The 27122-nt window shown below is 41.8% G+C and overlaps 1 protein-coding gene across 1 annotated transcript; it reads right to left on the reverse strand.

Annotated features, from left to right (window-relative positions):
* LOC140992134 (NACHT, LRR and PYD domains-containing protein 3-like) lies at positions 1-26846 on the reverse strand. The gene is made up of 11 exons (XM_073462399.1): positions 26802-26846; positions 25813-26041; positions 24210-24288; positions 23827-24055; positions 21864-23658; positions 21594-21767; positions 15515-15688; positions 13348-13521; positions 6185-6358; positions 915-961; positions 1-788 (listed from the first exon to the last, which is right to left on the reverse strand). The coding sequence occupies exons 2-11, from the start codon at positions 26013-26015 to the stop codon at positions 208-210; spliced, it is 3630 nt and encodes a 1209-aa protein (XP_073318500.1). The 5' UTR covers positions 26016-26041; positions 26802-26846; the 3' UTR covers positions 1-207.
* Between the last annotated feature and the right edge of the window lie 276 nt (positions 26847-27122).

The raw sequence follows: 27122 nt of genomic DNA on the forward strand, positions 1-27122 counted from the left end.
TGAAGTGATGTCTCAGTTTTAATGTGCAGAACAGAATCATTGATGACGAGGAAACCATCAATCTTTACAATCAGTTTGAATCATTTTGTACAAAGTTCACTGATGAATTTATTACAAGAAGCTGAAAGATTGATGTGACTGTGATCCTGTACAGACTCAACTGTTCAGCACTGACAATGTTTCTGTGACAGGAGGAGACTCTGCAGACTAAACACCACACAGACACACTGAACCAGAACTGGACCAGGACCAGAACCCAAATCCAGGATAAAGAGGTTCAGTGAATGTGGTGCTGAAGGTGTGGAGGTGGATCAGTGAGTCAGAGGAGACTCTGTAGAAGGACAGAGTGCCAGCAGGACAGTCCACATACACTGCTACTCTGTTAGAGACAGAGGAGGAGGAGGAGGAGGAGGAGGAGGAGGAGGAGGAGGAGGAGGAGGAGGAGGAGATGTGTGTTTGTCTCTTATCGTGCAAGACAAAGTAACCATCATCAGAGCAGAACAGACTCCAGGACTGATCATTCCATCCAAACACACAGTCCCTGTCTCCTCTCCTTCTGATTCTTCTGTAACTCACTGATATATCAACATGTCCTCTCCACTCGACCTCCCAGTAACAGCGACCAGTCAGACCAGTTCTACACAGCAGCTGAGGAGACTCAAACCTCTCTGGATGATCAGGATGTGACTGAACCTCCTCCTCTAACACACTTGTCATCTTCCTGTTGTTGTCAGACAGTTTGATGTCTCTGCTGACTGTGTTTGTGTCGACTGTGAGCTCACAGGAATCTGATGGAGAGAAAAAGACACAACACAGCTGCAGTTATTAATGTATCATCAGTGTGGTGATGACATCACAGATGTGACTGAGTGATGTCACAGTGTGAAGCTGAATCAAAGTAAAAACACACTCACACTTCCTCAGACCTGGTGTCAACCATCGGACTCCAGCAGGCTCCACCCTGAAAGGAGGAGGGGGGTCAGAGCAGCACATCCTCTTTCAGCATGCAAACATGGACATGACATGACTCATACACAGAAACACAACATGTCCATCAGGCTGCTTCTCCCTGTTTCCCTGAACCTCTTCACCTCTGCCACTCTCCTCACACACTGAGAGTGAGCCACAGGATGTTGGTGTGTGTGAAAGAGGACGACAACATGTGAGGACACACACAAACCTCTGTTTGGATTTATGACTTCATCTTTATGTTACTGGATGTTGCTGCTGTTTCCTGTGGGCTACCTGACGCTTGCTGTCTGATCCAATGTCAGCTTGTGCTTATGTTTGTATATTACAGGACTTTTGGATTTGGATGTCAGAACTTTTGAAGTCAGATTCCTGTTTGAAGCTTCCGGGGCCTTTTTGAATCTCAGCTGCACAGTCTGCTTTTTGTTCTCGCTGTGTTTCTGCTGCTTTGTTTCACTGTGCAAAGAAACAAATACAGTTTATACGTAATAAATCATCAGGAAACGTTGGACGTTGGTTCCCGACCTCTGCCACAAAACCAAGAGACAGAGACTCCCAGACTGTTTCCCTCCAGAAGCTCACAAGTGTCACTGAAGCTGTTTGTGGTAGAAACAGCATCATTTCATGTGTTCATGTTCATGTTACTATAGTTTGGTGCTGGATTGATCTGATGGATGTTACAGCAGTAATAGTTACTGTGAGGAGAACTTCATGTCATGTTTGATGCCATTAAAACACAACAAATGACAGAACATGTCTCTTAGTGTGAAATCTGCTGTGGTAAACATGATGTGTCCAGATGTGACAGAGGAACATCTGACTATGAAGCCAGGAATCTGTCTTTCTGTCTGTCCGTCTGTGGTCCACATGTCTCCAGAACCGTTCATCCAGTCTACTTTATACTTGGCAGGTTTGTTGCTGAGGACTCACAGAAGTGCAGCGTTGACTTTGAGTTCAATGTTAGAAGTTTTTAGTGCCGCGACAACTGACCCATTAAATCCATTATAAAAACAGCTGCCGACCAGTTTCACGGTGGATTAGCTGGTTGACGTTACGATGCAGGCGCTGTGGCACGGAGCGAGCTGCTTCACTTCATAGTCAAAGACGGTCGAGCCGAAGATACGTCAGGAAAACACAGTCAGTGCAGCAGTTCTGGTCTCCTGCGGTGGGGAGCAGTAAGCCAGCCAATGGCGCCTCGCGTAGCTCAGGTGATGAAACAGGAAGCTACTCGGAGTCGCGCCGTCTCCTTTCTGAATCGGCTCCGTTAGCGTTTGCAATATAGCGGAGGCCACGGAGGCAACGGGAACTACAAACGTTACAGAAGAGAAAAGTGTACGAGCCGAGTCATCAAAAGTGGCAGCACTTTATATTAAAGTGTTCAAAGAAAACAGCTACAAGATGTGCAGAGCTGCTCTCACATGGCCCGGTAGCACCACATCACTGAGCAGCTGAAGAGAAAGCAGGTCGGAGCCACTACGGGTGAAGGAGACTCGGCACAGTGACTTAGTAAACCTTTCAAAACCAGAACCTGTCTACACTGATCCGTAGTGTCTGTCCCTTTAGTCACTGATTGTTCAGTGTTTTAATGAGCAGCAGTGTTTGTTTGTTGGACAGGCTGACTGACAAAAGTTTGGACAGGATGAACTTTTGGAGCTGATGAACTTCATCCATTAGTAAACCTGTTGTTCCTGCAAACACAAGATTAGGGCCCGGCTACATCACAGCTTTCAATTTAAAAAGCAGCGTTTAAGACAGAAACACCTTCCACCTGTGCTCTCAGGTCTGTGATGGATCAGTGTCGCCCCCTGCTGGGTAATTAGCTGAAGTACGCTCAGAGACACTGGAGGACATAAGAGGAGTTTTTACAATATTTCATGTCATAGTAAGAGATCGTCTGAAGTCAAGTCTTTATTTCTGCACAACAGAAACTTGAGCATATCTGTTCTGTTCAAATATATATTACATGTCCTTTTTATTCTCAGTGCACGGCTCAGGCTGCATTCACAATGTCCAGTTATTGTTTTATTTCATTTTCTAAATTCAAAACTGTCTTTATTGGCACCATGTAACACAAACATGTGGCCAAAGCAAGCGCACAAACATTGAGAAGGTAAAGAAGAAGAACATTCTGGTGTAAAGACGAGTACAGTAGATCAAAACACAACAGAGACAGAACTATAACCAAAGCTGACAATAACAGCACAACACTAAATAATAAGTGTCGTCACATATAACATGAACAACTCTCAGCTGACTGTCACTCACTGTCCCTCAGCTTGTGGCAGCAGAACATAGACTGCTGCTGGATCACAGCTCTTTGGGTTCTCCCCTAGTAGGACTGTTCATGTTTCTTCATCTACTGGCTCAACAAACCCTTTGTAATCTATTACATGTTGAACATGTGTTTCTCTAATGTGTTGATACTTTTCACATGTTGTGAGGAAGTGCTGCTCTGTTGTTGTTGTGTTTTATTGTACAGGCCTGATCTGTATTTGCCCTTTACATCAGCACATATTACCTCAAACAACAAGGCAGTTACTGAGTTCACTGAGCTTCATGTGAATTGTGCTACTCTGCACACTGATATTATATAATATTGTGTCTCTCACTTCACAAAGAAACAAGTCAACATGGCGACTACGTTGTGAGGAAGGAGGCCCCATGACACCACAGCCAGCAGCTGCTCTGACTGATGCTATCCTCAGTATGCTGCTAACACACATGAGGCCACTATCAGTGGTGGAGGATGAAGGAGTGCTATGTGCACTTTAGAAAACAAACTATATTTTACTTTTGCATTCTTCATGTAACAAACATTTTAGAGGTGTGAATCTTCACCGGCCTCACGATTCGATTACGATTCAGCTGTCGACGATTCTCGATGCATCTCAGTGTTCGTCATCCTCGATGATCTGTATCACTGCACACGGCTACTTTTCATCATTTAAATCCCCCTTTTATTCTGAAAGTCCTTCCAATCATCAGACTACAGCAGGCTACAAAATAAAAGCTGCATCTTTTCAGTAATCAAACAAAACATGTCTCCATCTGCAGCGTCTTTCACGTGTGTCTACAATAATATAGTTTTCACATGGCAGCTTTAAGATGAAACATCTACTGACTCTGCTGCACACACCTCTCTCAGAGTTGGACAGCAGAGTTGACAGCACCTCCTCAGATCTCGGCTGATCAGCTGGGCTGCTGTAACAGTTATTATTTATGGCTGCAGACGTTAGCTTCAGCTGAAAATGGCCGACGTGATTAGTGATTGTTGTGAGGCAGAAGTCTCGTCCAGTTCCTGCTTCACAGCAAGTTCATAAAATCTGACATGTCCCGAGATGTCCGTTTAAAAAAACACTCTCAGATGATCTCTGCCTCCCTCCAACATCCCTCCTACATCAGTAACGTCAGTCAGAAGTCCTCCCACAGTTCAAAACATGGGAGCAACGTCACAACGTAACTTTATTGTCCAGCTGAGGCCGAACAATCAACAATCAACATGAGCTGCAGACTCTGGATTCTGCTCTGTCTCTGCATCGTGATGCATCTTATAATGGAGACATTTCCACACCTCTAATACATTTATGTTGCTTTTACAGTCTGAAGTTGTTTGAAAGTGAACTGAACAAGACTCAAGAGGAAAATGTGACAGCAATGTTTTATTTTTTAATAAAAATATAAATGAATCAGCTTTTGTCTTTTTATGTGATTAATGGGTTATGAAAATAGTTGTTAGTTGCAGCCCTATAATTAGTGCCAACAAACACTACTCTGCGAGCTACGAGCACGTTGCTGCAGTCACAGTAAAGTGCACGCTGTTATTACTGTAGTCGGCCATAAAGTGTGTGGATGGACTCAGTTAGTAACTGAAACCATGTGTGTTGTTTGCTGCCACACAAGAGAAATTAAAAGTCCATTCATGCAACGTTGTCACGCCATCTTCCTGCGTTTAACACTTCCTATAAATCCTTCACAATAAAGGTCCTGCATTATGTAGTTATTTGAAAGCTTTTATTGTGAAGCATCAAAATCAGGAAACATTGGATTTCCACCAGCAGAACCTGAACACGACTCCAGAACAGCTGAAAGTGAAGCTGAGTCAGCAGCTACGAGCCAGGCTGAAGTACATTACAACAGCATTAAACCAGAGGTCCACCAGCTACTGTAGAGAGCTGCAGCTCTGCACAGGTCACATATCATGTTAATCAATGGAGCAGATGATTGATCACTGAATGTTTTCTTTTCTTTTGTCATTTGATTTTGCTGACGGTGCAAAACACTGAAGCTTTCCTGTCCCTGCAGGCTGTTATAATGAGAACTACCCAAAACAGCCCAAACTCAGCTGGAGCAGCAGTTTCCTCATGACAGGAGCCAAGACGGCACCACTGACCCATCTTAAATTAACCTATGCACTGCTGCTGTTATGGTGATGTGACGGGAATGTTCCACCTCGTGTCATCTAACGTTGTTATTGGACTGTTTTATATCTTCTGTTCACTTTAAACTGATGCCACAGACAGTTGTTACAGTCTGTAAATGGTTTCACACTGAGGCACAGATACACTTGTCAGTGATGATCTAGAATGCAATTACTCCAGTGTTGATAAAGATCCATGTCAGAACCATTTTAAGTTCAAAGTCAAGCACTTTGGCAGAAACACTGATTCTCCAGTTCAGGGAAAGACTTTCTATGACATTCAGTGATTAAATTCATTTATGTGTCACAGAAATCTTTTGAATTTGAGGTTCAGTATTTTCTGATCAGACATCTGACACAGAGGGTCTATTGTTATTATTAATATCATAACACAGCAGTGACGTGGTGGAAATTAGATTTAATGTTAATGTTTTGATAACTCTCTGCAATCAGTGTGGAGTGTGAAGGAGTTTGAAAGACGGTTCATCAAGCAGCAAAACCAGAGGCCAACAAATCAAACAGGCACATTTTGAACAGGCACTAAACTAGTCTGAAAAAAGAGGTGTAACTTTAGTGTTTGTGCCGAGACTCTCCTGGTCGCTGATCTTCATCTCTTCTTCTCATCTTCCTCTCTTCACTTGTAACTCTTGGCTTCGTGCCATGCTGCCTTTTCTCCTGAACTGAACTGAACAACTGGACGTGGAGTAAACGAAGCAGACCTCCTGACACTGAACCATCTACACTCGAGATACAGACTCTCACACTGACTGTCTGTGGCTGCAGCAGGACTCTTCATACCTGAGAGTGTCCAGTCTGCAGCCTAGATCCTCCAATCGAGCAGACAGCAGCTTCACTCCTGAGTCTCCTGGATGATTGTAGCTCAGGTCCAGCTCTCTCAGATGGGAGGGGTTGGAGTCCAGAGCTGAGGCCAGAGAAGTACAGCCTTCCTCTGTGATCAGACAGCCTGACAGCCTGCAGACACACAAAACAACACACATCACAGATCAGCTGAGGGTCCTGATGATTCAGTGCACATCTGTGTTTAAGGGTTTAACGTTTATTATATTTATCATCTTAATTTCACTAATTTACTTATCAGCACCAAACCCAGAGTATAACTGAAGATGACGGAAATGCCATTAGTTTTGCAAATATTTGGTCATGAACCAACATATTGTACAGATTAAAATGATGACCTGATAACGGAGGATCACCAAAGTAATTACAGTTCATCCTGAGGGGAGCACGAATGTCAAAAACCTCATGGCAATCCATCCAATGGTTGTTAAGATCAGTAAGTCGGGACCAAAGTGCAGAATAGACTGATAGACCCACATTTTATATATATAAATAGATTAGTGGTTTCATTGGTTTTGTATTGTTACTTTGATGAGTGAAGGATCTGTTAAGTTGTCAGACTGTGAACACTATCAGAACATCACACTCCTGTCCACACAGGTCGTCTTGCCTGTGTTTTGGCTGTGTTACTACCTCTGTTGGAGGATCAGAGGTGGAATGAAACTGTCCCCCCATTCCACCTTTGTAACTTTCACACCTACAGGAAGCTAAAGCACGCTCACCTCCCTCACCACCTGCTGACCAACTTCTATCGGTCAGCGATAGAAAGCCTCCTGACCTACTGCTGCACGGTGTGGTTCTCCAGCTGCACAACACAGGACAGGAAGGACCTGCAGCGGGTGGTGAGGGCAGCGGAGCGTGTCATCAGGATGACACTACCCCCTCTCAGAGACATTTACACTGGCCGACTCCAAAAGAAGGCCAGCTGTATTGTTAAGGACCCCACTCACCCCGGATGTTACCTGTTCTCCCCCCTTCCCTCTGGGAAGAGATATAGATCCATCAGATCTAGAACAAACAGACTGAAGAACAGTTTCTTTCCACAGGCAGTGAAATGCACAACCCTCCCTTCACCCCTCACTCTCTAAAGACTTCACACCAGTGCAATAACCCTCCACTACCACCCCCACACACATACTCACTTGTGTACATATTACCTACATACTTGAATCTTGTGTCTATTTATCTTGTTGTATATATTTTACTATTTTTATCTATTTTGTTATACTTGTTGATATTTGATATTTATTTGTCAAACTAAGAGCTGCTATCTATGTTTCGTTGTTTTTGAAACAATGACAATAAACATCTATTCTATTCTACAGCGAGGTGGAATATCGGCACAAGATTCCCGCCTTGAAAAGGCAGTGTGAATCGGGCTTCTGTCTCTCTCTCTCTCTCTCTCTCAACCCAACTAGTTGAGACGGATGGCGGCCCACCACTAAGTCCGGTTCTGCTCAAGGTTTCTGCCAGTAAAAAGGTTGTTTTTTTTGGGACTTCCGGTTTGCACCCGACATGGAGTAGCCGCAGGTCCAACACGCTCTGTATATTTTAACGTATTACTTTGAGTAGGACACGACATTTTAACTTTTTGGTGGCATAACTCTGCTGCGCATATATTGTAGAAACACTTGTCTGTGTTATGGCGAGTAAAACTCATAAGAAGTCGACCAAGGCAACAGCACAAAGTTTAGCTTGCCCATCACTCAAGCAAATGCTCATGGCTAATGCTAGCGCTACCACCACCCACCACCCGGACCTCCCATCTTCGCCACAGCAACCCGAGGAGAACGCTCTTGCCCAGCTATTTAAAGCTGAGATTGGAGTCTTCTCATCAACAACTGGCCGATATAATTAAACAAGAGATGGTGACTTTTCGTGCTGAAATCAAACAAGACCTCGAGGCTCTCCGTCGAGAAACAAAGGCTGACATCGCCTCTCTAAAAACAGAGTTCAGAGCTGAAATGATTTCTATGCACTCCACATAGACAGAGACGGCAACTACTGTTCGGGAGATCGAGGGCGCGTTGAACCGTCATGATTCCAGCATCACCAGCATGGAGAGCGTCGTTTCGGAGCTCAAATGGGAGATCGGGAAATTAAAGGACCGGAATGATGACCTAGAGAACAGAAGCCGCCGCCAGAATCTGAGGATTGTCGGGATCCCTGAGAGCGCAGAAAACGGCAATCCCATTACATTCATGGCCTCATTTTTTACCGAGGTGTTGAGCGAGGAGATACCGAGCCCTTTGGTGCTCGACTGTGCTCACAGGACTCTGGCTGCAAAACCCAAACCTGGCAACCGCCCCAGACCCATGATTGTGCGACTTCACTACTACTCGGATAAGGAAAAGATTCTGCAGTTATCCAGAAACAAGGGCGACTAAAATTCAGAGAGGCAAGGATCCACATATTCCCGGATACGAGCGCCGAGCTTAGCCGCCGCAGAGCAGCTTTTAACCCGGTCAAGGCGAAGCTCAGAAAGGCGGGCATCAAGTATGGCATGTTTCATCCAGCCGACCTGCGTCTCACTTGTGATCTCACACTCCTTCAAGGATCCCGCGGACGTGGAAGATTTCCTCGTCAGACGGAGTCATCCCTCACCGAAGACGTAGGAAAACGGTATCGGTATTTCGTGGTATATGCGGATCTCTTAAATGATGTAGCTATATTTTTGTTACCTCGAACTGAATTAAGTTTCAAGTTTTTTGCTTCCCATCCAAATACCATCATCATTATTATTATTATCCTTATTATCTATTTCATGTCTTCTTGGACTCGAGTTATGATCAGTCCCTAATTTATTTTCTATAGACCTATTAATAATGAGGAAGGAAGAGAGACAACTATGTCTCATTTATTTATTTATTTTTTCTGGTATGGGATGTATCTGGATGAACAATTACGCATATCAAGAGACTGACTGCATATATTTTTCTTGAGTCTTTGTGATCCTAGCCTCAGCTGAGGTACAGTACTGGTATGTTCATATGTCATATGTTCATATTTTGATATGCAGCTCACAAGCTCATATCCTCGTTTCTAGCAGACCAGAATAGCAGATTTTAGTTTTTCTTTAATTGTGACTACTGAAACATATAACACTCTAAGGAGCAGTGTGTTTTTTTTTTCTGCATATGAAAGCGCAATGGAAGAGTACCAAGTGTGTACGGGGCTTCTTACCTCTCGTTTGGGGAGAGGTAATTCTGGGAAGGGGGCATGATGTTTTTTTTGTCTGTATGTTTATCTTATTATTTTGTATTAATGGGTCCGTGGTAGTGTCAGTGATATCCTGTGGATGGTTTAACAGCAGTCAATTCCCTGTTTACCTCTGATTATGGTTAATTCAGTGCTGACCAGGAGTAATGACGATATCACAGTGAACTGTATTAGTTGGAACACCAAGGGAGTTAATCACATTATCAAACGTAATAGAGTTTTATCCTATTTGAGAAGTTTTGATGTTAATATCGCTTTCCTTCAAGAAACCCATCTCACGACCTCCGACCATAACAGATTACGCAAAGGCTGGGTGAGGCAATTATATCACTCCAATTATCAATGCAAGTCTAGGGGAGCTGCAGTTCTTGTTAATAACAATACTCCTTTTATTATGCAAACTGTCACTGCAGACCACCGAGATAGATATGTTGTGGTCACAGGTACCTTATATAATATACCTATAATTTTGGCTAATGTATATGCGCCGAACGGGGATGATGCACAATTTTTGAAGACATTTTTATCCTCATTACCCAATTTAAAACACACACAGGCTTATTCTAGGGGGTGGCTTTAATTGTGTATTACATCCGGTATTAGACCGCTCCTCTAGCACCCCCTACAATATAACAAGATCAGCGAGGATTATTAATTCCTTCCTTCAAGTATATAATATAACTGATCCCTGGCGTTTCCTGTACCCTGATTTAAGACATTATTCATTTTTCTCCCCTGTGCATCATTCCTACTCGCGCACTGATTATTTTTTAATTGATAACCAGTTGTTGACCTCAGTCAACAACTGGGCCTGTAGTTTTGCAAATATCCTTCCCTAAGAAAGTTGCTCGATGCCCGTGGCGCTTTAACAATGCTTCACTCAGTGATGAAGGGTTCGTTAACCACATAAACACACCAATAGATTTTTTCTTGTCCACGAATGATACGCCAGATGTTAGCAAATCTATTCTTTGGGAATCGCTTAAAGCTTTTCTAAGGGGAGTGATTATTTCATACACTACCTGGGAGGGCAGGAGTAGAAAACAGCGCTTTAAAGATCTCACAGACCAAATTCATCAGCTAGACTGTAGTATTTGACTGCTCCCACCCCTGAACTTTTAAAGGAGAGGTCAGCTCTGCAAACAGAGTTCGACTTGCTAACCACTCATTATAGAGAGCAGCTACTGCTTCAGTCTCGCTCTAATCTGTATGAACACTCAGATAAGGCAGGCAAGGTTCTTGCCCAACAGCTTAGGCAGTTCACAGCCTCTACCCTGATTACAAGTATCCGTAAATATGATGGTCAGATTTATAATGATGAGCAGGAGATAAATAATGAGTTTAAAGTATTTTATTCTTCTCTTTACACCTCTGAGGTGATCCGAGACCCTTCTAGGTTGGAGTCATTTTTTCAGAGCATGGATCTACCGCAAATCAGTGAATCATTCATGGAGCAATTGGAAGAACCTCTGTCTCTGGTGGAAACTAGATCAGCTCTTTACAGTATTTTACAGTAGTAAAATGCTAAAGCTCCAGGACCTGATGGATTCACGGTCGAATTCTTTAAGAGATTTGGAGATAAGTTGCTGCCAATTTTACTCACTGTTTTTGAGGAATCCTTTGCCAAGGGCCAACTTCCATCCACGTTCTCTCAGGTTCTCTTTTCTATCTCAGTTATACTGAAAAAGGGTAAGGACCCCCTTAGTTGTGGGTCTTACTGTCCGATATCACTCCTGAACGTGGACTGCAAATTATTAGCTAAGATCTTAGCTCACCGCCTAGAAACTACCCTACCGTCGATTATTTCTCCAGATCAAACTGGTTTTTATAAAAAACGCCTCTCTTTTTTTAATATTCGTCGGCTTTTAAATATTATGCATGACGCGGATCCCAATCAGCCACTACCCGAAATAATTGTCTCTCTGGATGCTGAAAAAGCGTTTGAGCGGGTCGAGTGGGGCTACCTTTTTCAGTGTCTAGAGAGATTTAAATTTGGTCCAAAATTCATATCATGGTTAAAATTGTTATATAAATCCCCAATGTCGTCAGTACGCACTAATAATATGGACTCCCAATATTTCCCGTTGCAGCGTGGCACGAGACAAGGATGCCCAATCTCACCCCTTTTATTCGCGATAGCTATTGAGCCTCTCGCAGCATCACTGCGCTCTTCACCTGAGATTCGCGGCATATTAAGGAGTGGAAAGGAACATAAGTTATCGTTATATGCTAACGATTTATTGTTATATATCACTGACCCCCAGAATACTCTACCGCATGTTATGACTACACTAGATCGTTTTACCAAGCTTTCTGGGTATAAGATTAATGTAAAAAAAGTGAACTTTTCCCTGTCAACTCTGCCGCACAATCACTCTCTTTTACCTCCTACCCTTTTAAGGTGTCTACTGATAAATTCACGTACCTGGGTATCGTTGTAACTCAGAAAATTTCAGACCTCTTTAAACTTAATTTTGCTACTCTTTTAGAGCGCACCAAGATGGCCCTTGACAAATGGTCTACACTTCCTATCTCATTAGCTGGCAGAATTAACCTAATAAAAATGAACATATTACCCAAATTATTATACCTGTTCCAAACTATACCAATCTTTATCAACAAATCTTTCTTTTCACATCTCAATAAGATTATCTCTGACTTCATTCAGAATAAGAAACCACCTTGTATCCGTAAGGAATTTTTACAAAGACCCAAATCTGTGGGTGGGATGGCTTTACCCCATTTCCAATTATACTATTGGGCGAGTAACCTGAGAGCCTTGGCTTACTGGCTTCATACCCATGCTAACAATGAGGCCCCCGCCTGGGTCCAAATGGAGGCTGATGCAAGCCTCCCATTATCCCTCCCAGCCTTGTTGTATTTGGCAATGCCTAACCCTAGTCTATCAATCTCTGCGTATATGGGCTCAGGTGCGAAAACACTTTGGCTGGCAGGCTGGCTCGCTTTGTGCCCCAATCGTGGCAAACCATCAGTTTCCCCCCTCACTTGAACATGACTCTTTCTTAGTCTGGCGCGAGAAAGGTATTGTCTCATTTAAAGATCTGTACATAGCAGGTACTTTTGCCTCATTTGACCAGCTCAGAGCTAAATTTGATTTACCAAAATCACACTTTTTAAGATTTCTACAGGTCCAGGATTGGATTCGTAACCAAACACAATCATATCCTGCAATCCCTGAACAACAGCCCATGGATACTTTGTTTCCAACCGCTCCATCTAACAAAGGCATAATATCCGCTATATATATGAAACTCTCATCTTCACAGCTGGCATCTATTGATGCACTGAGAGAAGCATGGCAGGCTGATCTGAATTTACAAATTACAGATACTGAATGGTCAGACATATTTTCAAGAATACACTCCTCAGCAATTTGTGCCAGACATGGCCTACTTCAATTCAAAGTTGCACACAGACTGCACTTGTCTAAAGCCAGAATCGCAGAGATGTATCCAGCAATGGATAATTTGTGTAATAGATGCAATTTTTTACCTGCGACATTAGCTCATACAGTCTGGTTTTGTCCGAGACTCTCAGGTTACTGGTCCTCTATATTCAATGCCCTATCCAAGATATTTAAAAGACCAATAAACCCGAACCCTCTCACGGCCGTATTTGGTATTCAATGTGAGGATGATCATCTTCCAAGGGCACAATCTGATAGCATTGCTTTTGTCACCCTCTTAGCGAGAAGAATAATTTTACCTAATTGGAAGCAGTATTTTTCTTCTCAACACTGTTTCAAGTGCTTGTTCATAGGGGAAATGTTGGGTCTCTTAAATATATTGAATAATATTAAGAGTATGATCAAGACCTGCTCCAATTGTAAAGTTACATGAAATAATGAAATAATGAATCCTGACCTGAGAGTTTCAAGGACACAGTGTGAACTCTTCAGTTCAGCAGAAAGTAGCTTCACTCCTGAATCCTGCAGGTCGTTGTTACTCAGATCCAGCTCTCTCAGACTAGAGGACTGGGAGCTGAGAACTGAGGACAGAGCTTCACAGCTTCTCTCTGAGAGGTCACAGCTACTCAACCTGGAGCGTGAACAGTGAAAAAGACATTAGGTTTAACAGTATTTATAATATCATTGTAGCACATGTGAACTTGCTTTCTGTTTTACTCTAAACATGTTGGAGATATGAAAAATCAAAATGTCTAAATCTGGATTAAACAGACATGAAACAATAATAAGTGGAATTGTTTCAAAACATAAGAGTTCTGATATGAGAGAGAGAATTTAATTCAAATGTTAAAGAAATAACAAATAATTTGAGACAGATTGAACTATCTGACCTGAGAGTTTTCAGTCCACATTGTGAACTCTCCAGTCCAAAAGACAGCTTCTTCACTCCTGAATCCTGCAGGTCGTTGTTACTCAGGTCCAGCTCTCTCAAACTAGAGGACTGGGAGCTGAGAACTGAGGACAGAGCTTCACAGCTTCTCTCTGAGAGGTCACAGCTACTCAACCTGGAGCGTGAACAGTAAAAAAGACATTAGGTTTAACAGTATTTATAATATCATTGTAAAACATGTGAACTTGCTTTCTGTTTTACTCTAAACATGTTGGAGATATGAAAAATCAAAATGTCTAAATCTGGATTAAACAGACATGAAACAATAATAAGTGGAATTGTTTCAAAACATAAGAGTTCTGATATGAGAGAGAGAATTTAATTCAAATGTTAAAGAAATAACAAATAATTTGAGACGGATTGAACTATCTGACCTGAGAGTTTTCAGTCCACATTGTGAACTCTCCAGTCCAAAAGACAGCTTCTTCACTCCTGAATCCTGCAGGTCGTTGTTACTCAGGTCCAGCTCTCTCAGACTAGAGGACTGGGAGCTGAGAACTGAGGACAGAGCTTCACAGCTTCTCTCTGAGAGTTTACAGCTACTCAACCTGGAGCGTGAACAGTAAAAAAGACATTAGGTTTAACAGTATTTATAATATCATTGTAAAACATGTGAACTTGCTTTCTGTTTTACTCTAAACATGTTGGAGATATGAAAAATCAAAATGTCTAAATCTGGATTAAACAGACATGAAACAATAATAAGTGGAATTGTTTCAAAACATAAGAGTTCTGATATGAGAGAGAGAATTTAATTCAAATGTTAAAGAAATAACAAATAATTTGAGACAGATTGAACTATCTGACCTGAGAGTTTTCAGTCCACATTGTGAACTCTCCAGTCCAAAAGACAGCTTCTTCACTCCTGAATCCTGCAGGTCGTTGTTACTCAGGTCCAGCTCTCTCAAACTAGAGGACTGGGAGCTGAGAACTGAGGACAGAGCTTCACAGCTTCTCTCTGAGAGGTCACAGCTACTCAACCTGGAGCGTGAAGAGTAAAAAAGGCATTAGGTTTAACAGTATTTATAATATCATTGTAAAACATGTGAACTTGCTTTCTGTTTTACTCTAAACATGTTGGAGATATGAAAAATCAAAATGTCTAAATCTGGATTAAACAGACATGAAACAATAATAAGTGGAATTGTTTCAAAACATAAGAGTTCTGATATGAGAGAGAGAATTTAATTCAAATGTTAAAGAAATAACAAATAATTTGAGACGGATTGAACTATCTGACCTGAGAGTTTTCAGTCCACATTGTGAACTCTCCAGTCCAAAAGACAGCTTCTTCACTCCTGAATCCTGCAGGTCGTTGTTACTCAGGTCCAGCTCTCTCAGACTAGAGGACTGGGAGCTGAGAACTGAGGACAGAGCTTCACAGCTTCTCTCTGAGAGTTTACAGCTACTCAACCTGGAGCGTGAACAGTAAAAAAGACATTAAGTTTAACAGTATTTATAATATCATTGTAGAACATGTGAACTTGCTTTCTGTTTTACTCTAAACATGATGGAGATATGAAAAATGAAAATGTCTAAATCTGGATTAAACAGACATGAAACAATAATAAGTGGAATTGTTTCAAAACACAAGAGTTCTGATATGAGAGAGAGAATTGAATTCAAACGTAAAAGAAAATAGCTGAAATAATTTGAGACAAACAAACTATCTGACCTGAGAGTTTCAAGGACACAGTGTGAACTCTCCAGTCCAACAGACAGCTGCTTCACTCCTGAATCCTGCAGGTTGTTGTTACTCAGGTCCAGCTCTCTCAGACTAGAGGACTGGGAGCTGAGAACTGAGGACAGAGCTTCACAGCTTCTCTCTGAGAGGTCACAGCTACTTATTCTGGGGAGAAAAAAAAGAAGACAGATAACATGGTAAATGTTGAGTTTTGGTGATACAGTATCAGGTTTTCCCAAACTTTTCTTCTGGGGTCCCATTTAAAAAAAAAAGTATTTATCGGCCTTTTCATGGCTTTATATTTGGAGGATTATTTATATAGGACAGCTCACAGATATGACAGGAAATGGGGATGAGAGAGGGGGGATGACACGCAGCAAAGGACCGGAGGTCGAACTTGAAACCTGGGCTGCTGCAGTGAGGACAAAGCCTCTGTACATGGGACGCATGCTCTACCAACTGAGCTACAGGAGCACCCCAGGGGGTCCCACTTTTTAAAAATGATAACACTGCGACCCAATTCACAATAGGTCTAATAAACTTGAAAAGAGCAGATCTGTGCATAAATTAACACTCCAAACTATTTATCCACGTCCACTTATATTGTGTTGAATACACCAGCCATTTCAAAGAGATACTTCATTAAATAACTACTGTGTTTACCAAAAACATATATGTTTTTGGTAAACACAGTGTTTTCAAACAAGATGGCGGAGGGATGTGGGCGCCGAGAACAGAATAAAGACAAAGACGAAGATAAGGAAACAAACGTGTTGCTGAAGGAGATGAAATTGCTAAGTACGAAGATGGATGATATTGAAAAACAGTTCAGCAGCAAGGTTGACAGCGTGTATGGTTCCCTTGAAAAAATGATGAAAGTTGAACTAAAGAAGTCCGTTAAGGAGATATGAGAAAATATTGACCTGGAAATAGGCATCCTAAAGTCGTGGCTGGATTCACTTGAAGAAAAAATACAGACAACTAGCTCCAAACCCTCTGATAAATTTGACCCTGATGTGTCGATTGTGATACTGGGTCTGGCCTACGATGAAGGGGAAGATCTGAATGGAAAAGTAAGAGAGCTACTGGAGAGTGGTTTGGAGTGTGAACCTGCGCCAGAAATTGCTGCAAAGCTGAGAATGCGAGCGAGAGGACCCGGCCCAGGTGTGGTGAAAGTTGCCTTCGCTAATGTGGAGGACAAGGTGGCGGTGCTTAGGTGTAAACAGAAGCTGAAGAGCAATACCCAGTTCAAAAAAGTTTATCTGAGATCCGCTAAGTCTCATACAGATCGGATTCTCAAGTTCAACTTTAAAAAGCTTCTCCAGGAGATACCAGCTGGAAAAGATTTCTACATCGCGGGGAACGGCCGCCTGATGAAACGGACCTACGCCGAGGTTACAGCGGCTGCTGCCGCCCGAGCAGGCTCCCCGGCAGCAGGTGGGAGAGGCTGAAGAGGAGCTGCCCAGTCTTTAAGCACAGGTGACCCTCCTTGTTTGTCCCTGGTTCACTGGAATATTAATGGTTGGACTAATTTGAACTGTACACTCAGGATTTCATTATTGCAGTCTCTAAACCCTGATATTATTTCATTAAATGAAACACATCTGTCACGGGATGATAAGATTGACTTTAAAGGTTACTCCTGGTTTGGTCACAACAGGATGTTGCATAAACGAGCTAAAAAAGCATCAGGAGGAGTTGGTATTTTAGTTAAGAACTACTTGTTGGACTATTTTAGAATACAAGTACTGGACAAGTCTATGGACGGCATAATTGGAGTACGTTTGGATCATCGGGAGCTGCAGTATAGTTTAGTTATCTTTTCCTGCTATCTACCACCAGAGGGATCTACAAGAGGACGGGATTCAGTTACTTTTTTTACTCATCTGCTGGCCCAGGTTTACTCCTTGGAAGCTGATGCCCTTTATTTATGCGGAGACTTTAACAGTCGTATTTCAAATAAAGATGACTGTATTGGGGATATTGATAATGTCCCACCTCGAGTGGCCATAGACCTAAGCATGAACAGTCACGGGGAATCACTCCTTGAATTTCTCAGGGATTGTAAATGCTGTGTCCTAAATGGCAGAATAAATCCTGATACTGACAATTTTACATCTATATCATCAAGAGGAAGAGCAGTGGTGGACTATATAATAACCCCTCATGATTGTTTGGACACTTGTATTGATTTAAAAGTGATAACTCCATCTGAGATTTTGAGCAATAATCCTGTTTGTATTGACCTTATTGGAGAAAAAAGTAGGCTACCGGACCATTCTCTGTTAATGTTTAAATTTAAAATGAATGCTGCTATTGAGTTTTGTTCTTCTGAAACTGATTCTGGGATTAATTTATCTAAAAGAAGACCTAGAATATTTCCAGACAACTTTCTTTCATCTAATATGTGTCGTATGGCTTTGTTGGAACTTATTGGTAACTTAGAAGGTCGTGTGATAACACAAAGTAATATTGATAATTGCTATGGATTATTTTGTGATATAATGGATAAGGAAATGAATAAGAACTTATCAGGAAAATCTTTATCTGGCCAAGAAGGAATACATTTCAAAGTGGGTAGGAATAAACCATATTGGAATACGGAACTCAAAAAACTTCTGAATGACAAGAGACAGGCTGAGAGGGAATTTTTGAAATGTAAAGATCCAGCCATTAGAAAGCAACTTAAAGATCACTACAAGCAGACTCAGTCTAACTTTGATAAGAGAGTCAGATTCTATAAAAGACAGTTTAGAAGAGGACAAGCATTACAGCTAGACGGATTGCAAAGTAACAATCCACAACATTTTGGAAAGAAATTAATAAATTAGGTCCTAAGAAACTAAAGAAAATACCAATGGAGATCTTATTAGATAATGGTGACACTGAAAATAAAAAAGAACTTGTGCTTGAGAAATGGAAAACAGATTTTGCAAATACATTTTCAGGACATCTTATTCCATCTGGTTTCGATGATCTGTTTTTAAGTAATGTTTGTGATTCAAATTGTATGATGGAGATGGCTATGGATATGCCAGGCTATAGTGTAAATACATTTTTGAATCAGGATATTACTATAGAAGAAGTTAAAAAAGCTTTGGATAAAGTAAAACTGAAGAAAACACCTGGCATAGAAGGCATCCCAAATGAAGCCCTGAAATCTCCATATCTCCTTGAAGTCCTCTTTTGTCTGTTTCAGACATGTTTTGAGTATGGTATAATTCCATCACCATGGTATAAATCTATCATAAAACCTATCCCAAAGTCAGTAAAGAATGATCCCAGAATACCTCTTAATTACAGAGGCATCAGTCTCCTAAGTACAGTTTATAAGGTATATTCTAATATACTGAATTATAGGCTTATTCGATATTTGGAAATGAAACAGTGTCTTGTTGATGAGCAGAATGGGTTTAGAAAGTACGGTGCCTGTATTGACCATATTCATTCAGTGTCAACTATTATTAGAGCTAGAATCGCCACAGGTAAACCCACTTTCTCATGTTTTGTTGACTTCCAAAAGGCATTCGATTGGATTAATAGAGATTTACTTGCCTTTAAACTGATGGAAGTAGGGGTGGATGGTAGATTCTACAAAGCTATTCAGAGTCTATATGGTAGCCCAGTTGCTTGTGTTGAGATCAATGATATGTATACTGATTGGTTTGAAACCCCTTTTGGCGTGAAACAAGGTGATATTCTTTCTCCAACACTTTTTGCAGTTTGTGAATGATTTAGCTCTACAAATTAAGAAAAACAATCTGGGTATATGTTTGGATGACACTTATTTAGGTATTTTATTATATGCAGATGATATGATTTTACTGGCAGAATCTGAGTCTGATTTACAAAATATGCTAAATTTGGTTAGTTCTTGGTGTCATAAATGGAGATTGGTGATAAATCAGAGCAAAACACAGATAATGCATTTTAGAAACAAAGGCATGGAAAGAAGTAAACAAAAATTCTATTTTGATTTAGTTGCCTAAGAATATGTTAGCTCATATAAATATTTAGGTTTCTTTTTTGATGAATTTATGACGTTTGAAACTGGTTTTGGGTGCCTTGCTGATTCGGCCGGGAGAGCTTTGGGATCAGTTATGAATAAAATGAAAGCTTGTAATGATTTGGGTTACTTTACATATACTCAACTGTATAATGCATGCGTCTCTCCCATACTGAATTATGCTGCAGGAGTGTGGGGATTTAAAGAGTCCAAAGCTATAGATACTATAATAATAGAGCTATAAGATGTTTTCTGGGTGTTCACAGATTTGCGCCAATTCCAGCAATAGAGGGAGATATGGGCTGGATTCCGGGATGTGTACAACGAAAATGTGAAATGATTCGATTGTGGAATCGACTAAACAAAATGGCAGAGGATAGAATAAATAAAAAAGTATTTATATGGAGTAAATTACATAGTTCCCCCTGGTCAAAAGAAATTTACTCCATTTTTGAGGAGGTGGATATGGTGTATATTTACAGGAATAACTTGTGTTGTAATGTTAACTCCATTAAAAATAAGCTTCTATTGAAATTTGAAGAGAAATGGTTTGAAAATGTTCTATTAAAACCAAAATTAAGGACATATATGCAGATTAAATCTAACTTTGGACCTGAATTATATGTTACATCACGTTTACAGAGAAGTCAAAGATCTTTAGTTGCACAGTTGAGATCTGGTTCTTCCTCTGGCCATTGAGGTTGGTCGATTTAAAAATATTCCCGAGGAGAATAGAATATGTGAAATGTGTGAGCTAGATGAAGTAGAAAGTGAGTCCCATTTCCTTTTATATTGTACAAAGTATGATGATTTGAGAGAGTTATTATTTCATGAAATCTGTGGACAAAACCCTGAAATATTTTGGTGCTCTGATGAGCAGAAGCTGGAGTGGTTGTTTAATTCCAATGTGTTTAAAACTGCTAGCTTTATTTCTCAAGCTTGGAAAAGAAGACAGGTAAATTTGTTTAATTAATTTTTGATGATTTCTCTTGAACTTTGGCATTGTCTTCCCTTTCTTTTGTCTTTAGATAATGGTTCTGAACCCCTGTTTGTTTTCTTACTTCTTTGATGTGCTGATGATGTGCTCTAGATCCGGTTTGTTTTCTTGGTGTCTTATAAGCCCATGCGGGCTGGGCATACATCTATGCATGACACAATAATAAAAGTAATTCATTCATTCATTCATTCATTCATATATGTTACAAATACATTATGAATGAGATCATCTCAATGCAGTTTTCAAAGAGAGACAGAGTGGTCAGGTCACTCAGTGTCTCCTGAAGCTGTGAGTTTTGTGTATGTCACATAAACTATGCTGGAATGTGGTTCAATGCTTCTTAGTGTCTAAATATTTTGGCACATGATCACTAAGTCCTACAAGCAAGTGGGTGTTTTAAGCTGTGAATCAGTGAAATGATGAACTCAGTCAGGATGTGTGTCTAAGTGTGACGCTGTCCATCTCACTGAGATGGAGCAGAGATGGATTGATAGACGGACAGATGGAACATGTCACTTCATAGGGTTTCTTGACCTGCTGCTTTTTGTGGTGGTAAATAAAACATTGGGCCTAAAGTCCATTTCTCCCCACCATTGTAGCAGTCCACAGGAAGGACCCACCAGAGTAGGACCATCTCTGTGCTCGAGATCTCTTGATTTACAAATCAAGCAGTGGATACTAACAAGCTCCCCATGTGGCTCGAAGGTGTACTGCAGATAGAAATCTTAAATTAAAGACTATAAAAAAAATTCTGCCAATTTATTTGGCGACCCAAATAAAAAAACTCTCTGGGAATGACTGGTATATATAATCTCTTGCTCCATTGCTTTTCAGTTGTAAACATTTTGTCAGCGTGACAGTAAATCATGACTGAATCGAGAATAAACGGACATCCAGTTGTCAAAGTCATATGATGTCAAACATAAATGAGGTTCTCCCTCCTCATTGTTCTTGCTACGCTGGAGATGAATTAATGAAAGGTACATTGAAAGAAAACAAGTTTGATAGCAAATAAATCTACTAGAAATATATAAATGATTTCACAACAAACAGTAACATGATCTGACCTCAAACTTTCCAGATTGCAGTGTGGACTCTCCAGTCCAACAGAAAGTAGCTTCACTGCTGAATCCTGCAGGTTGTTGTTACTCAGGTCCAGCTCTCTCAGACTAGAGGACTGGGAGCTGAGAAGTGAGGACAGAGCTTCACAGCTTCTCTCTGAGAGGTCACAGCCACTCAGTCTGGATAAAGAATAATGAGCAGAACAAGAAAATTATTTCTATTTGGGTCAATAACAGCACATTTACTGCATTCTGAAAAAACTTCTCCACACTTACAGAACTTTCTTGGAGGCTTTGACCACTGGCAGCAGCCTCAGAAGAGCCTCCTCTGAAGCAGAGTATTTCTTTAGGTCAAACACGTCCAGATCTTCTTCTGATGACAGTAAGATGAAGACCAGAGCTGACCACTGAGCAGGAGACAGTTTATCTGTGGAGAGACTTCCTGATCTCAGGTACTGTTGGATCTCCTCCACTAGAGAACGATCGTTCAGTTCATTCAGACAGTGGAACAGATTGATGCTTCTCTCTGGAGACAGATTCTCACTGATCTTCTTCTTCATGTACTCGACTGTTTTCTGATTGGCCTGTGAGCTACTTCCTGTCTGTGTTTGCAGACCTCGGAGGAGATTCTGATTGGTCTGCAGTGAAAGACCCAGGAGGAAGCGGAGGAACAAGTCCAGGTGTCCATTTGGACTCTTTAAGGCCTCGTCCACAGCACTCTGGTAGAAACGTGTTGATTTGCCTCCGAACATTTCCGACCACCAGGATGCTGGTTGCTCTTCTTCTGACAGCAGATTGACTCCAGAGTTGATGAATGTCAGATGCACATGAAGAGCAGCCAGAAACTCCTGAACACTCAGATGGACGAAGCAGAACACCTTGTTCTGGTACAGTCCACTCTCCTCTTTAAAGATCTGTGTGAACACTCCTGAGTACACTGAGGCTGCTCCGATATCGATGCCACACTCTGTCACGTCTGATTCATAGAAGATCAGGTTGCCGCTCTGCAGCTGATCAAAAGCCAGTTTTCCCAGAGACTCAATCATCTTCCTGCTCTCTGGAGTCCAGTGTGGATCTGTCTCAGCTCCTCCATCATACTTGATGTTCTTCACTTTGGCCTGAACCACCAGGAAGTAGATGTACATCTCAGTCAGGGTCTTGGGCAGCTCTCCTCCCTCTCTGGTCTTCAACACATCCTCCAGAACTGTAGCAGTGATCCAGCAGAAGACTGGGATGTGGCACATGATGTGGAGGCTTCGTGATGTCTTGATGTGGGAGATGATTCTGCCGGCCTGCTCCTCATCTCTGAATCTCTTCCTGAAGTACTCCTCCTTCTGTGGGTCAGTGAATCCTCTGACCTCTGTCACCATGTCAACACACCCAGGAGGGATCTGATTGGCTGCTGCAGGTCGTGTGGTTATCCAGAGGTGAGCAGAGGGAAGCAGTTTCCCTCTGATGAGGTTTGTCAGCAGCACAGCCACTGAGGTGGACTCTGTAACATCAGTCAGGATCTCAGTGTTGTGGAAGTCCAGAGGAGGTCGACACTCATCCAGACCGTCAAAGATGAACACAACCTGGAACTCTTCAAAGCTGCAGATTTCTTTGGTTTCAGTGAAGAAGTGATGAACAAGCTCCACCAAGCTGAACTTTTTCTCTTTCAGCACATTCAGCTCTCTGAAAGTGAATGGAAATGTGAACTGTATGTTCTGGTTGGCTTTGTCTTCAGCCCAGTCCAGAGTGAACTTCTGTGTTAAGACTGTTTTCCCAATGCCAGCCACTCCCTTTGTCATCACTGTTCTGATTGGTTCATCTCTTCCAGGTGAGGCTTTAAAGATGTCTTCTTGTCTGACTGTTGTTTCTGGTCTGTCTGGTTTCCTGGATGCTGCTTCAATCTGTCTGACCTCATGTTCATCATTGACCTCTGCAGTCCCTCCCTCTGTGATGTAGAGCTCTGTGTAGATCTGATTCAGAAGGGTTGGGTTTCCTGCTTTAGCGATCCCCTCAAACACACACTGGAACTTCTTCTGAAGGTCAGATTTAAGTTTACGCTGACAAACTCCAGAACGACTTCCTGAATAAACACACAACAAACAAGTTCATTAAGTTACTTATGAAGAAAATATGACAATTTCCTTCCCTTAAAGATTGAATATATAAACAGATTTTCCATCATCATCATCAGACTTCAGTAAATGTCTCATTGATCCATCATGTTAAATCTTTAGAGAAATCCTCTTACTGCTCTGCAGACAGTCAGCCAGCTCCTCCTGCTTCATTCTCCTCAGGAAGTGAAGTGTGATCTTCAGAAATGCCTCTCTGCTGCTCCTCCTCTGCTCTTCATCCTCACCATCCAACACCTCCTCATCCTCCCTCTGACTCTCTAAGCATTCTGGGGAATCTGAACTCAGAACCTTCTGGACCTTCTTCAGCTCGTTCTTCACAAAAGTGACAATGTTCTCCTCCAGCAGCTGGAACAGAATATTATGTGAATGAGAACATTTAACATCATGGAGCCAAACATCAGATCCATGTTGGACAGATTCACCACTGGTCTGTAAAGTGCAGCATGGAGATTATTGTGAACAGACTGGATGTAAAAGCAGTTGTTGTTCATGTACAGACCATAAATATGGAGTCCAGGTGTGTTTGATGCTGCTGGGCAGACGGACCTCTGGGAACCTCTGAGCTCTCCTGGTCGACTCTGTGGAGGAATCATGAAGAATCAGCCACATTATGTCTGTCCACTCAGAGACAAACACAAGCTGAAGGTCCTTTGAGTTAAAATGTTGATGACATCACTGAATCAGATGGTTTCCCCTGACATCAAAGTGTCGGTCGTGCTGCTGATCCCACTGTGAACCAACAGTCAGTCAGTTTACTGGGTTGGTTCAGCAGCTTGTCTGGTTTAGTCCCTCCAGCTCTTGACCCCTAAAATACTGTGGACAGGAACACACAGCTAACACAAGCTAGTTGGATGCTAACTGTCCAGTGCAAATTAGTGAAGAGTCTCAATAAACTTGTATTCAATTGAAATTCCAACATTGGAAAATGAAAAAATTATTAATTATTTATTTATTTGTTTATGAATCTGATACCAAAAAACAAACACATATGCTCACATCAAAAGCAGGTCATTAAACAACGGCCCCAGGCCAAACTTGATATTGATGTTTAATTCGTCTGATTTGTGTGACTCTAAAGTTCATAACAATAATTATAATAATAACAACATCAACTTGTTCGTGTGTTGCTTTTGGGTGATTATCGACACAACGGCCACACTGGAACCTACAGAAGGTTGCATTCACTGGAGAAAACAAATAGATAGAAACCCCAACACCCTGTGAGGAGAAAATAGAAGACAAAAACTGCCAACTGGGGATTTTTGGACGTTTATTCTTTGAAAAATTAAAAACATTTAATCGGCCAATATCAATTATCAGAGTTTTTTACTCCTTAATATGGGTTCCGGTACCGGCCCCATGAAGCCCGGATGGGTCGGGCCCTTGTAACGTTAGATATAACACACAGCCTCTCCTCTCCTCAGCAGCAGGGGTCAGATCTCAGCAGGAGGTGAGTCACTGCTGTTTGTACACAGGAGGAACACTGTCGTCAGAGTTGTTGAGGGACAGACATGAAAAACTGTGAACCTGTCCTTTAATACTGATCCTGCTCTGACCTCCATCATCACTCTGAGGACATGAAGACCATCAGGACAACTGGTCAGACTGGATTTAATGAGGACAAACATCAACAGAGAGCAACATGAGGACAACTTACTGTCTGTCTGATGAACGCTGTTGTTTAAAATTAATAAAATCATCCAGTGACTGGTCACTACTGAAGGACACACAGCTGGGCTCAGGTCCAGGTTCAGGTCCAGGTCCAGGTCCAGGTCCAGGTCCAGTAGAGGCTGGTCTCCTGTTGGACAGAGAAGACGACCACCAGAGATGTTAAGTCACTTTCTAGTCTTCAGACACAGAAGCTTGTGTCCATAAAATAGTGGAAAACATGAGGAATAAACCTCAGAGAATATTGGACCAAACTAATTCAATAAAGTGAAATGAAGAGTTGAAGACTGGTTCTGTTGGGCCGCTTTCTAAAGTGACAATAGAAATTTAAGTGAAGAAGAACGAAGCTGAAAATAAACATCAGGTTTCAAAAAACATCTTTCTCCACAGTTAAAGCACGAATCAGTCACATATTAATGTTATTAACAGCTCACCTCTTTACAGCAGGAGGCTGTTGTCCTTTGAAATCAATAATAATCTCCTTTGACCGGTCACTCCTGAAGGACACACAGCTGGGCTCAGGTCCAGGTCCAGGTTCAGGTCCAGGTCCAGGTCCAGGTCCAGGCTCAGGTCCAGGTCCAGGCCCAGGGGTTTTAGAGGGAGGGCCTCCCTCCTCTCTGTCCTCACACTGATTCATGCTGCTCAGCTCACACACACTTTCATCTGGAGAGGAAACACAAATCATTCAGACACGACTGGACTCACTGTTCTAGAAACACCAGTAACAGTGGAGGAAAGTACATTTACTCGAGTACTACACGTAACTACAATCCTGAGGTACTTCAGTCACGTGTTTCCACTTCATGCAGCTGGTGCTGAGGGCTCAGTCTGTATGATGACGTCATAGTAAATGGTGGGCCACACTCATGTGTTTGGACTCATCTGAATCTCCAGGACAACACGTATCTGATCATTATGAACAAGAACCTGAACACCAACATATTATAAGTCACATCAGCTGCAGTCAGCAGCAGCAGGGAGAGGAGGAGGGACAGGAAGTCCCCAGACTCCCTTGAAAAATCGCTCCATTTTGTGAGTTGTTGAGTTAAGAGGACCTTTATAAACTGTGTGAAACGCTGTCGATGACAAATTCTGAATGGTTCGGGCCTTCTCGTAAGTTCGGCCCATGTTACAGCCTCGTTTTAGGGGGTGCTGCAGCCCCCTCAGCACCTCCAGCTCCCGCATCCAGGCGAACAGCTGCTCTCCAGCCGCGTTTAGTGCGTCAGACAGCGGGAGAGCGGCGGCTCGTCTCGGCCTCCTCCACAGGCTGATTCAGGCAGGAAAAGCTGCCTTCAGTCATCAGTAAGTGGAGCTACACAGTGACAACCACTCTGTGCTCAGATACTGACCAACTAACTCCACTTCTGCTCTGATTTCACCGCGTCATTAAAGTGTGAAACATTAGAAATGACCGTTAAATTACCTTCAAACGGAGAGAAGAAGCTGCTGCGTCACGACGAGGATCAGTGAAAGTGAAAGTCAACTCTAAACCGGAAACAGCTGGGGGGGGGGGGGGGGTCATTTTTATTAAAAACATTTTTTATTACAATGAGCAGACAATAAACAAACAAACAAACAAAACAAATATATATATACATATATACATAGAGGAGTTTTAGCAAATCATATAATTGTTTGTAATAATTTATAATATTTCAAGGTTCTTGCAGCTTTTCTGTCTTTCATGTTTTTTAGTAGCTGCATGTAAAATCTGTTTTCTATTTTAGATTCATAAACATGTGTT

The sequence above is a fragment of the Pagrus major genome, chromosome 24 (genome assembly GCF_040436345.1).
Source record: "Pagrus major chromosome 24, Pma_NU_1.0".
In the NCBI taxonomy this organism is placed as follows: domain Eukaryota; kingdom Metazoa; phylum Chordata; class Actinopteri; order Spariformes; family Sparidae; genus Pagrus; species Pagrus major.